Source organism: Balaenoptera acutorostrata, chromosome 11, assembly GCF_949987535.1.
Source record: "Balaenoptera acutorostrata chromosome 11, mBalAcu1.1, whole genome shotgun sequence".
Taxonomy (NCBI): domain Eukaryota; kingdom Metazoa; phylum Chordata; class Mammalia; order Artiodactyla; family Balaenopteridae; genus Balaenoptera; species Balaenoptera acutorostrata.
Genome location: NC_080074.1, coordinates 106,665,862 through 106,679,612, shown reverse-complemented (window position 1 = coordinate 106,679,612; position 13,751 = coordinate 106,665,862). Strand labels below are relative to the sequence as shown.

Genomic DNA, 13,751 nt, shown 5'->3' with positions numbered 1-13,751 from the left:
ACATCTACAATGTGCACACGGTGTGTGGTGAGGATGCGTTAAAGTCCTTGGGAGGTTTCATAAATATTTCAGTTATTCTAAGTCAAATTTCAGACCTCAGGAAATAAAACTCAGTGACTAATGTAACTGCAATTATGGCTGATGACAGAGCAAACAGGAACCTAGGATTGTTCCCATGTCAGGCGGAGACTCGGTACATGGAAAGAAGAACAAACCAAAGTAGAAGTTAAACCAAAATAAAATAACATGCAGTCATCTGAGTGTGTGGCTTGGATTTCCCTGGCAACAGTGGAATCTACAATGCAGCAATGTGCTGCATTCCCAAGACCAGCACAGCATCCAAACGCTGGCTTCTCTAAACCTCTGCTCCAGGGACGGGGTGCCTGTCAGCTACGCACCTTGAGGAGATCGAAGACATCGTCTGCGTCCAGCCGGTAGTCACAGAGGCGGTGGAGGATTTCCACACGGGTGCGAAGGGGCAGGTCCTGGAAGCTAGCTTCCCTCAGGGGGTTAGGCTTCCCTTCTTCCAGCTCCCAGCGGTAGCTGATGATGTCCTCCAGGTAGCTGTGGAAGGTCTGAGGCCTAACCAGGCAGCCCCAGACACAAAGACACATGAATACCACAGAGAGAGGGTGGTGTGGGGGGAGGGGGGGTGGCTGGAGGTGAGGGGTGGCTGGACAGCTGACAAATCATCAACAGCAGCAGGAACGGAAAGTGCCAGGAAGGGCCCGGGGATCCCTTGAGGAAGCACTATGTTATTACACCATCTCCTGGTTTTTCGAGGGAACTCCCTATTATCCTACTCAGTTTACAGCATCTCCTGACACCGTAAAGTCCCAAAGATCATCAATATTTAAGAAGGTTGTGGGACCTTCCCTGGTGGCACAGTGGTTAAGAATCGCCTGCCAATGCAGTGGCCACGGGTTCGAGCCCTGGTCCCGGAAGATCCCACATGCCACAGAGCAACTAAGCCTGTGTGCCACAACTACTGAGCCCACGTGCCTAGAGCCCGAGCTCCGCAACAAGAAAAGCCACCGCAATGAGAAGCCCGTGCACTGCAACGAAGAGTAGCCCCTGGGAGGGAGGGAGACGCAAGAGGGAAGAGATATGGGAACATATGTATATGTATAACTGATTCACTTTGTTATAAAGCAGAAACTAACACACCATTGTAAAGCAATTATACTCCAATAAAGACGTTAAAGAAAAAAGAGTAGCCCCCTGCTCGCCGCAACTAGAGAAAGCCCATGCGCAGCAACAAAGACCCAACGCAGCCAAAAATAAATTAATTAATTAATTACAAAAAAAGATTAGGTCCACAACTTAGATGGCAAACAGCAAAGAACGTCAATGTCTGCCTGACCTAATCCATTTATATTTCAGGTTAAGATGCAAAGGTGAAAAAACCTTCTCCAGAACATAGGAGGCTACTCCAGGGAACTCCCTGGTGGTCCAGTGGTTAGGACTCCGTGCTTTCACTGCCAAGGGCCCAGGATCAATCCTTGGTCGGGGAACTAAGATCCCACAAGCCGCGCTGTGTGGCCAGATAGATTAATTAATTAATTAATTAATTATTTTAAAAAGAGGCTACTCCGACGTGTAACTATACTTTCATGTGCTGTTACACGTAAACTTGTGGGTGTGTTACAAAACACTATATTCTAAATTTGAGGGTTTTTTCTATAGAAAACATTTACGACAACTTAAATTTTTGATTAGTACCTAAATGTGCCTTGTATATAACAAGTGCTGTTTAATTGTTAGTTATTCCATATCTCAACTATTAAAGAATCTGGATATAATTTCACCTAATGCTTGATTTAAAAATATTTTTTCTCACTAAACAAAGAGCTCTAAAGGAATTATGTGTCAATATAATTTTTACAAGAGGCATGTATCATGTTAACTTATAATCTATGTAGTTATAGTTGTAGAAAAAGTCAGAAGAAATACTCATAGAGAAAAAACAAAGGGCCTTAGGCAAATAAGAAATTAAACATCTTGCTTTTTCAAAGAGAGAAGAAACTTTATTTCCTTCCTGTTGATACCTTAAATGCAGACAGTGTGAATGTGGTTACCTTATCAAAATGCAGCATTACACCTGGAAACACAGGGCTCTCAGCACTATGACCTGAGCCCTGCTTGCAGGCACCTGCGAGAGCCTTGCCTCCTGCCCACAAAGCCGGTGCTGCCCCTTCAGGTGGAGGCGCTGAGCAAAGAGCAGCTCAAGCTGGCGGTGAAAGGCAGAGAGTGTGGCAAAGGAGAATTTGAAAATAAAACGGGGTGCTTTTTCATTTCAAAGAGTATGAAGAAGACAACCTGCCTTCGGTAATAAACCCCTTTATCTGCCACATGCTTTCTAGGATTTCTACTGCACACCAAGTACCCTAAACAACAAGGTGTGCTCTTCCTGTAGTAAAATGAAACGTGGACTCCGTGACATGAGATCATTCCACGAGGACGCGGCAGGAGGCGAGGAAGCACAAACAGCCGCAATCTGCCTGAAAGCCCCTACTTGTCCCAAGAGCTGCATGTCTGAGATTCCTTTCCAACAGCCCTATTATCCTACTCAGTTCCAATTACATCACTTCTGCTAAAAGTTTCTTAAGTCATCTCCATACCACCTTACCAAGAGATACTAACGGACTTACAATTCAAGATCACTCCTTTGCCTTGTATATAGATAAGCCTCATAAAAATCTGTATCTCTTTCTTTTAAAGGTCAGATATTCGAGGGAAAAATTTTTTGAAGGCAGCGTGGTCAAGGGTATTTGAAACAAAATGGCTCAGTAAGCTAACAATTAGGGTTAATACTTTGCACTTAGCGGTTCTTCATCTTCTCTAGGACACAAAACTCTTTCAGAATCTGGCAAGACCGTCGTGCACTCCCGCCCTCAGAAAAATAAGCGCCGTGATTCTGTGTGCTGCTCAGAGGAAGAGTGCGTGGCAACAGCTGCTACAAACTGATCCTACGTTTTAAATCTCTCAGCTCAGCTCAGGGCACTTCTTCCTGAGAGCTGCCACTAATCCTTTCAACAGGACGTGGGAACAAAAAGGTGGAGCCAACCAGAGGCTCTGAGCACAAGCAGGTCAGTGCTCCTTCTTGTCTGAAAAAAGTTCCAAATGCTAATTATCCCTTTATTTCTTAAAATAGTTTGCGCAAGAGAGAGAAAAAAAGACAGAACTATCTTTCCACGGTCGCAGAGTGAGCATCTCTTAGGACCCCAGCAGAGAACTGCTTATTTTCCTTCAGACAGAGCAAGCTTCCACTGTGAGGCCCACATTCCCAGGGACAGCGTGGCCTGAGAGGAGCGGGCTGACAGGACCTCGGCCGGAGCTGGAGCTGGCAGGACCGTGCACCACGCGGGAAACAACCTGCCTGAGAAGATCACAAGGAGAAGGCAGGCTCTTGTGTCAGTTCTGAGACGTGGAAGTGTATCTGCAGCCCACATGCAGGGAGCGAGGGAGACCTGGCGCCGCGGGTGCCATGTGGAGACTAAACAGGCAAACTTTATCCTCCCATTTGCTACAGCTACTGGCGCAGCTAATGAAATACCCACGCGCACAGTTAAGCCACGTTTAACACAAGTACTTGAGGACTTCCCTGGCGGTCCAGTGGTTAAGACTCCGCACTTCCAGTGCAGGGGGTGAGGGTTCAATCCCTGGTCGGGGCACTAAGATCCTGCATGCCACACAGTGCGGGCAAAAAGCTTAAAAAAAAAAAAAAAACAAAAACCAAACACACGAGTACTAGATTGAGATTAAGATTTTGGTTCCAAGTGAAGCAACAAATAAAAGGCTCCATAAGAAAATTTGATGAAGTGCTTATTCTTAAAGATCATAAAAAGATTCAGCCCAAAACAACTAAAATAATGTCTCTTCTATAGGACTATATAGTGCCTGCCATATCCTGAAATATATCCTGAAATCAACATGATAGCCAGGATAAGTAAAAAATCATGACAATTTCAAATTAAAGGAAAATATGACTAAGATACAAAACATATCTTTTAACTGGGAAATATGTATATAATATAGATTTTATTTGTGTATATGAATGTTTATGTTAGGTAACAAAGAAAAGTATTAAAAGTCATCTGGGGGACTTCCCTGGTGGCGCAGTGGTTAAGAATCTGCCTGCCAATTCAGGGGACACAGGTTCAATCCCTAGTCCGGGAAGAAGATCCCACATTCCACAGAGCAACTAAGCCCATGCACCACAACTACTGAGCCTGCATGCTCTAGGGCCTGCATGCCACAACTGCTGAGCCCGTGTGCTGCAACTACTGAAGCCCACGTGCCTAGAGCCTGTGCTCCGCAACAAGAGAAGCCACTGCAATGAGAAGCCCGCTCACCGCAACTAGAGAAAATCTGCGTGCAGCAACGAAGGCCCAACACAGCCAAAAATAAATAAATAAATAAATTTATTTTTAAAAAAAAGTCATCTGGAAATCAACATGTATTAATCTTTAAATAACCCAAAAGAAAGCACTGAAGGACAAAGAGAGGAAAAAAGAAGGAAACACATGAAAAGACACTCATTAGTCATTTGGGAAATGCAAATCAAACCCCAACAGGGTACCAGGTCACACCCACCAGGATGGTTAAAATTAAAAAGACAGATAAGAACAAGTGCTGACCACTTGTTAACAAGTTCGTAGAGAAATGGGAACCATCCTATACTGCTAGTTGGAATGTAAAATGGTGCAGCAACTTTGCAAAAGTTTGGCAAGCTGCTCAAAACTTAAACACAGAATTACCGTATGACCCAACCATTCCACTCTTAGGTATATACCCAAGAGAAATGAAAACATACACCCAAACAAAAACAAGTAGACAAACATTCATACACAGCAGCATAATTCATAACAGCCAAAAAGCTGAAACAGCACCAATGTCCATGAACTAAGATAAATAAAACATATATCTATACAACAGAGTATTTTTGGGCCGTAAAATGAATGAGTACGTGATTCACGCTACAACATGGATGAATTCTGAAAACATGCTAAGTGAAAGTAGCTGGATACCTATATGTATGCATTCCACTTCTGTAAGAGGTATGTAGAATAGTAAAAACATAGACAGGAAGCGCATTAGTTAGTGGGACTGGTGACTGGAGGAAGCAAGGAGCGACAGCTGATGGGTGTGAGGGGTCTTTGGGGGTGATAAAATGTTCTGGAATTCAACACTGGTGATGACTACACAACCTTGTGAATATACTAAACACCAATGAATTGGACACTTAAAAACCCCCAGAGAACAATGGAAAACCAACCATACCAGTAACTGCACTAAATGTAAAAGGACTAAACAGCCCAGTCGAGCACTGCCTAGAAGGAAATTTACAGCTTTAAAATGCCTGTATTGAAAAGAAAAAAGGCTCATAACAAGTATTATAACTTGAGAAGAAAGAAAAAGAAGAGTAGGCTAAAGCCAAGGCAAACAGAAGAAAATAATAAAAATAAGAAATCAAAAACAGAAAAAAAATTTTTTAAAGAAAACAGGCAAACAGTAGGTAAAGTTAAAGCTGGTTCCTTAGTAAACATTTGAAAAGTTGATAAACCTGTAGAAAGAATAGAGGGAGAGAGAGAGAACAAATTCCAACATCAGGAATGAAAGTGGAAAAACCACTGTAGATCCTACAGATAGTAAGAGAATAAGAGAATATTATGAAGAGCACTATGGAAATAAATTTAAAAACTTAAATAAAATAGACAAACTCCTTGAAAAATGCCTAAATTACTTACCAAAAATGACTTAAGAAATAGAACACTCAGGAGAAAAGGGAACCCTCCTACACTGTTGGTGGGAATGTAAATTGGTGCAGCCACTATGGAGAACACTTTGGAGGTTCCTCAAAAAACTAAGAACAGAGCTACCATATGATCCAGCAATCCCACTCCTGGGTATATATCCAGACAAAACTGTAATTTGAAAAGATAAATGCACCCCTATGTTTATAGCAGCACTACTGACAACAGCCAAGACATAGAAGCAACCTTCACCCGTTGACAGATGGATGAATGGATAAAAAAGATGTGGTACATATATACAATGGAATATTACTCAACCATAAAAAGAGGGTGAAATAATGCCATCTGCAGCAACATGGATGGACCAAGAGATTATCATATTAAGCAAAGTCAGAAAGAGAGACAAATACCGTATGATATCACTTATATGTGGAATCTAAAATATGACACAAATGAACCTATCTACAAAGCAGAAACAGAATCACAGATATAGAGGTCAGAATAGTGGGTGCTATGGGCAGGGGGAGAGGGATGGACTGGGAATTTGGGGTTGATAGATGGAAACTATTACATTTAGAATGGATAAACAACAAGTTCCTACTGTATAGCGCAGGGAACTATATTCAATATCCTGTAGGAATAGGAAAAAGAATATATATATGTAAAACTGAATCACTTTGCTGTACAGCAGAAATTAACACATTATACTTCAATAAAATTTTTTTAAAAAGAAACAGAACACCCAAATAGCCTTAATCTATTAAAGAAATCAAATCAATAATACTCAGTCAAAAACTTGCACACAAAGAGAACTACAAACCCAAAGGCTTTCAGTGGTGAACTGTTTGAAAGAAGTTACACAAACTCGGACTTCCCTGGTGGCGCAGTGGTTAAGAATCCACCTGCCAATGCAGGGGACATGGGTTCAATCCCTGGTTGGGGAAGATCCCACATGCCGCGGAGCAACTAAGCCCGTGCGCCACAACAACTGAGCCTGTGCTCTAGAGCCCACGCACCACAACTACTGAAGCCCGCGCACCTAGAGCCCATGCTCCACAACAAGAGAAGCCACCGCAACGAGAAGCCCGCGTACTACAACGAAGAGCACCCCCGCTCGCCGCAACTAGAGAGAAAGCCCGCACACAGCAACGAAGACCCAACGTAGCCAAAAATAAATATAAATAAAATAAATAAATTTTTAAAAAAAGAAAAGAAATTACACAAACTCTTTCAGAAACCAGAGAAGGGAACACTTCTCAACCCTTGTGCCAAAACCTGACAAAGATTCGTAAGAAAATAAAATTACAGACCAATATTCTTCATAAACATACATGGAGAAATCCTCAACAAAACAGCAGCAAACTGAATTCAGCAACAGACAAAAGGGACAGCACTTCATCACACTTGATGGTTAAAGGCTGAATACTTTCTCCCAAGATCAGGAACAACACAGGAGTGGTGGCCGGCACAGTAATAAGACAAGAGAAGGAAGCTCTTGGGACAGAGAGCCGGGATAGAGGCTGGAACGGAAACAGACTACAGAAACTCCTCAGTCAGCGACAAGACCAATAAACTAAGAAGTGAATTCGGGAAGACTATAGTAACACAGTCAATACAAAAAACTCAAAAAAAAAAAAAAAAAAAAAAACTCAATTGTATTTTACATATAATGGCAACAAACAGCTGGAAAATATAAAATACTTAGGCACAAATGGAAAGATGTACAGTATCTTTACAATGAAACTATACAATATTCCTGAAATTAAAGAAGATAAACAGGGACTTCCCTGGTGGTCCAGTGGTTAAGACTCCAGACTCCCAATGCAGGGGCCAGGGTTTAATCCCTGGTCAGGGAACTAGATCCTGCACGCCAAAACTAAGACCCAGTGCAGCCAAATCAATAAATAAAAAAAATTTTTTTAAATAAAAGATAAACAAGTGGAGAGATATCTATCATGGTCAAGGACTGGGAAACTCAACATTGCTCAAAATGTCCATTTTCTGTAGCAGGCCTTTTTTGTGGGGTGGGGGAGTTGACAAGCTGATTTTTAGATTTGTATGCAAAGAACCCAGAATAGTCAAAACATTTAAAAAGCAAAACTAAAATATAAAAAGGTGGAGAACTCACCAATTTCAAGACAATCTGGTACTTGTATAAATATAAGACATATAGATCAATGGAATAAGGCAGAGTCCAGAAACAGACTGAACATATATGAAATTCATAAGGAAAAAATGGACATTGATTGACCTTCTACTTCATACCATACACGAATACTAACTCAAAATGCATCATAATGCCAACTGCAAAAAGCGCTAAAACTGTAAAACTAAGAGAAAACCTCAAAGAAAATCTCTTGACATTAAGGTACGTCCCGATTTCTTAGGAAAAAACATACTAAAAAAAACTGATAAATTAGACTTCAACAAAATTAAAATTTGCCATTCTTTACAATACAGTGTCAAACAAATGGAAAGGCAAGCTACACATCAGGAGAAAACAGTCACAGCCCATTATATATCTAGTCATCAGGGAAATGCACATTAAAACCACAATGAATCAGTAAAATGAAAAACTGGGTAAAATTAAAATTAACAGATGTCGGCAAAAATATGGAGCAACTGGACTGTTCAGGTGTTGCTGGTAGGAGGATAAAGGTCACCGCTGCTTAGAAAACAAGTCAACGTCAATCGTGCTCTCACGCACGACCCAGCAATTCCTGAGAGAAACGAAAAGACATCCACGAAAACATCCACGCAAGTGTTCTGAGCTGCTCTATTCTCAACAGCCCCAAACTGGAGGCAACATACAAGTCTACCAACTAGTAGACAAAAAAACTGTGATATATTTTTGCACTGGAATCCAATGCAGACCCCCTCCCCTAAAAGGAACAAAGAACTGATACAAACAGCAGCGTCAGTGAGCATCACACAGACCCTGTGCTTCCTCAAAGAAGCTGGACACACAGAGCCCACACTGCACGATCCCAGCCACACACACACGAAATTCTAGAATAAGGCAAAACAATCTGCATCAATAAAAATCAGGTCACTGCGTGGGATGCAGTGGGGTTTTGGGGGTGTGGGGAGGTTAGATTTAGTGCAAAGGGCACTTTCTGAGGACATGGAAATGTATTATCTTGAGCAGCATGGTGACCGAGTTTGTGGAATTAGAAATAGGAACCTATTTAATTTTCTAAAAACAGGGGCCAACTATGGCCCGTGGGCCAAAGCTCGCCTGAATGTCTATCTTTAGCCTGTAAGCTAAGAATGTGAAAATCATTCTTTTTTAATGGTTGGAAGAGAAAAGAAATCAAAAGGATATTATTTTATGACACAAGAAAATGATATAAAATTCAAATTCCACATTATGAACATCTAATAAAACACAGCCACAATCAGTCACGAAGCACTACTCTGGCCACTTTTGCACTGGATGGCAGAGGGGAGTAGGTTAGACCATGTCACCCACACAAAGCCTAAAATGGTTATTCTCTGGCCCTTCGTAGAAGAAGGTTGCTGACCCCAGTTCTGAGATGTGCAAACTGCAACATTTAAGACATGGCAAGTAGCCTGGGTCAATATCCACTTCCTACTCCACACACATAGATGTTTCTGGTATTTACTAAAACCTCAAGACTGTTCTAAGGCTGTCATAAGTGAATTCATTTAATCTCACAATAAATTTAGTAATGGATATGGTTATCATTCCCATTTTACAGATAAGGCAAGTAATGCACAAAGAGATTAAGGAACTTTCTTAGCTCCACATAACAAGTAAGCCTTAGAACCAAGAACAGCAAGCATTCATCTGTCCAAAATCCTCTTTCTTTAGGGTGGGATGAAAATAAAACTTCAGAGAATACCGAGCACAAATTCACTCTAAATGTACGTGGATACCACTGGAGGGACAGAATAACAATCACTTTAGACAATTCCTTTCAATGGAAAAAGTAAAATTCATTGTGATGTTTTCTTGTCTGAGTGATCACTGCGTAGGTGTATTCAGTTTGTACAAATTCACTGAGCTGTATGATTAGGCAATGTGCCCTTTTCTGTGTGTATTATATCGACAAAAACAAGTTTTTAAAGGGCTGAAGCCTGAGCCTCACTTCAGACCAATTAGTTCAACTTGGATCAACCAGACCCCAAACTTACTTGTCCATTCAGAAATATTTTTATTTCATGTATACTTAGCTGTTTTTAACACAAATAAAATTACAGATTATGTTTTCGGCAATGCTCTGACACCTCACAGGTATGATATGAAAAAGGGTGGAACCATCACTTGCCTCCCTGGCCCAGCACAGAACAGCAGGACCAACACTGCCACCCGCTGTCCCCAGGAAAGGGGGACGAGCACGGAGGGCACCAGGATCCCCCCTCCACAGTGGGTTGAGGGGCCCCCCACTAATTCTGCTTCTGTCCATCTGAGACTCACAGTTTCCTTCAACAGCAAAAAAGTCACAGAAGCAGCTGCCTGTAAAAGGAAGGGGAAAAAACTCTTCTCTCCTCCCGGTTACAACACCGTCTGAAATTTTATGACATTCATTTAACTAGGGTCACTTTTTCTGTTTCTTTAAAATAAATTAACCTCTCGTTTCAAAAGAAATCATTTAGGAGTAACTGACACAGTGTTGTCATAAGGAAGAAACTAGTGTTAAGAAGCCTGCCATCAGCACTGGGGAGGGCGGGCAGCTCTGCACTGTACCCAGAAGCAGAAGGGCTGGGGAGGACACAGAAGACAGGGTGACACGGCGTCTGCGGGTGTCTGACGAGCCAGCACAGCTTGATGAGACAGACACATTCTGAAATATTAAATGCTGTTTGCACCTCTAGGTACACGCGTGTGAAAAAGCAAACTGTCCAGAACAGCCCACCTGGCACCCCATCTTCAGGAGGGGTGGGGTTTCTGCTCTATACTACTTTAGGCGATGCTTTAAAACTTTTTTTAAAAATTTATTTATTTATTTTCGGTTGCGTCGGGTCTTCATTGCTGCGCGCGGGCTTTCTCTAGTTGCGGCGAGCGGGGGCTACTCTTTGTTGCGGTGCTCCGGCTTCTCATTGCGGTGGCTTCTCTTGTTGCGGAGCACGGGCTCTAGGCGCGCGGGCTTCAGTAGTTGTGGCACGTGGGCTCAGTAGTTGTGGCTCGCGGGCTCTAGAGCACGGGCTCAGTAGCTGTGGCGCACGGGCTTAGCTGCTCTGCGGCATGTGGGATCTTCCCGGACTAGGGCTCGAACCCGTGTCCCCTGCATCGGCAGGCGGATTCTTAACCACTGGGCCACCAGGGGAGTCCCACAACTTAAGGACTTTAATCAAAATACGGAGATTCCTTATGGAATATGACAAGATTATATCATTTTCTGGAAGAACTAACAAGCAGGATTAGTTAAGAGCAATGGTATCAGAGCCAAAAGAGACTGGCAGGTACAGCCAGAAACAGCCGAGTGGATTCTCACGTGTCAAAAACCTGGTAAAATGTCAAACAGACACCACATGCCAACAGGGAAGGGGAGCTCTACTCCACAGATGGTATGAGCCGACTCTAGCTATTCAGACCTTCAACCGCAGCCTGGTCCCCGTCCCCACCGTCACAGAGAAGGCAGGCGTGCGACAGGCAGTATCCAGAGCTGCCGAGGGCGGGGGACACCTGCCCCGCAAATTTTAAATGGGCGTTTCTTGTGCTTGATCATCAACCAACACACCCATGGAAGACACGGCCTAAGTATGTAGCAGGAAATTCAAGTCCACAAACCGCGACTGTGCGCAGTAAGGCTGGAGAGACAGCCTGTCAGGCAGGAGGCACCATGTCATCACCTTCACCCACGAACAGGCCTTCATGATGGGCTCGCCTCTGCCCTCAGGCCTGATCTACTCACTCGCCCCTTCCTGACCCCCCGCCCTCCCTGCACTCAGGATCACATCCCCGACCTCGTCGCCCAGCCCACAAGGCCTACTAGGCTCCTACTCCTGTTGTGCCGTGGCCACAGGATTCCTCGAATGTCAGTGCACGCCGGAGACGAGCAGGGAAAGAAGGTGAGCAGGTGGGCCAAGCAAGCCCAACAGATGCAGAGTGACAACCAGCCTCTGTGTCGAGAGCCACCAGGCAGGCTGGGGCCCTGTTTTCCCTCCAGCTGATTAGTGTCTTAGATGCTTTCTAAAAGCTACAAACTGGGTTTAAACATGAAGTCTCATTTTAGATGTCGGCGACGAACCAAAATTTAACACTCAGGGGCTAATAAGACTTTGGACTTTGCAGCTCAAATAAATCACATCTCTGAACCACATGGGACCTTCTGCTCTGCAACCCCTAGCCTCTGCTCCAGGGCGTCAAACCCCAGACACCCACCTTCCTACCTGCCACTTCGGGGGGGGTCCGTCCTTCCTTCACTCACCCTCTTACTGGGCTCTGTAATATAAGGGCACTGGCTCAGGAAGCACCCCATGACGGCTCGGTCCATGGCCCCTTCTCACACAGGCCACGTGCTCTGTGGATGTCACAGCGCTTGCCATGGCAACTGCACACACTCTGAAGTGGGGCCCAGGACCGAGGGTCCCGAGGGCATCTGCCCTCCAGCACCCTGGCCAGAGCGAGGTGAGGCAAACAGACCCCCTCGGACACTGATGGTCATGGGTGAAATGGAGCAACCTCTGGGGTGAGCGGCCTGGAAATTTATTTTTTGAATCTTAAGTGGGCATTTCTTTTGACGGAGTGACTACACTTGCAGAAATTTAAGAGTATGATTCACTAAGGTGTGCAAACTTTTATGTCCAAGGCTGTGTAATATAGCATGTTTATAACAGTTAAAAGCTGGGCACAAATGTTCACCTACTAAATCGGAGTATTTGACAATCTCATTTAAAGAAAAGGTGGTTATAAGAAAAATTGTCATTGTGATGAAAAAAATGAAAGATATGAAAAAGTGAAATTACATACACAGTATGACCACAACTGCTTAAAAACCACACACACTCCCAAGTTACATCTCAAAAAGAAAATGGGAGAAAATATACTAAACCTTTTGTCATGGTGTTTAAGTGGTAAGATGGTAGATTTCTTTCTACTCTTTGTTTAGCACGACAGCCTGGACGCCCTGGGGACAGTCAGTACACTCGCAGAGAATGCAGGAGATGACGACTACAGCATGAAACAGGCAGAAGTACAAACACGGAAAGGAAGGGGGATGATCACTCCACACACACGCACGCGCGCGCGCACACACACACACACACACACACACACACACACGAACGCCGAGCTCCGCGCTGGATGCAGTAGCAGTTCGTAAACCCCTCACTCACCTTGTTACCACACGTCTACCCCCAGCCCTAACAGGCACCTAGGAGTGGATCTACTAGAACAGAAATATTTCAGACACCGTCTTTTTTTTTAACTGTCTGAAAACTGTAAACCATAACACCCCAGACTCCTGCCTGCACAGGGAAGCCCGTCCTGTCTCAGCTTCCCGGGAGTTGGCCGCACAGTCCAGCTCTGTGTGGAAACATAGTAGCAAGAGAACATCTATCAACTCTATCAAAACAAGGGATGAGGCCTTATCAGGAAGATCCTTTATTTGTTGACAGAGATGAAATCTTGCTCCAAATTTCTACACATCTCAATGTACCAGACAGCTGTGTACTTGGCAACTATGGTGTGAGGGGGCCCAGAAGCTCCATGTTAGAAATGATGCCACTGTTTACGTGAATGGAAGATACATACCCCAGGGGCAGAAATACAGTAAAAATCTAGTTTTAATTTGTTAGGCATCATTTTACCAGTACTGAAAACAAAGATCAGAAAGAAAGCCCTACATTGAGAGAACACATTCCACACTTGAATATGGTAGCTGGCGGACCCAAGAGTAAGGGATATAGATTTCTGAGAGTGAAATAAAGTCAAGAATTACAATAAAATGTAAACTCAGCTGCAGAAGGAGCCAAACACGGGACCTGGGAACCGTGTGTACATACACTGTTATGTCTTGGCCGGTGATC

General features: G+C 43.6%; 1 protein-coding gene across 2 annotated transcripts in view; it reads right to left on the bottom strand.

The window, feature by feature from the left end:
• Positions 1-13,751, bottom strand: part of LOC103015020 (chromatin remodeling regulator CECR2) — a 154,824-nt gene that overhangs the window by 51,691 nt on the left and 89,382 nt on the right. For both annotated transcript variants that reach the window (XM_057557241.1, XM_057557240.1), the window contains exon 3: positions 399-582. In XM_057557241.1, coding sequence (XP_057413224.1) covers positions 399-582 — 184 coding nt within the window. The remainder of the gene's footprint in view (positions 1-398; positions 583-13,751) is intronic.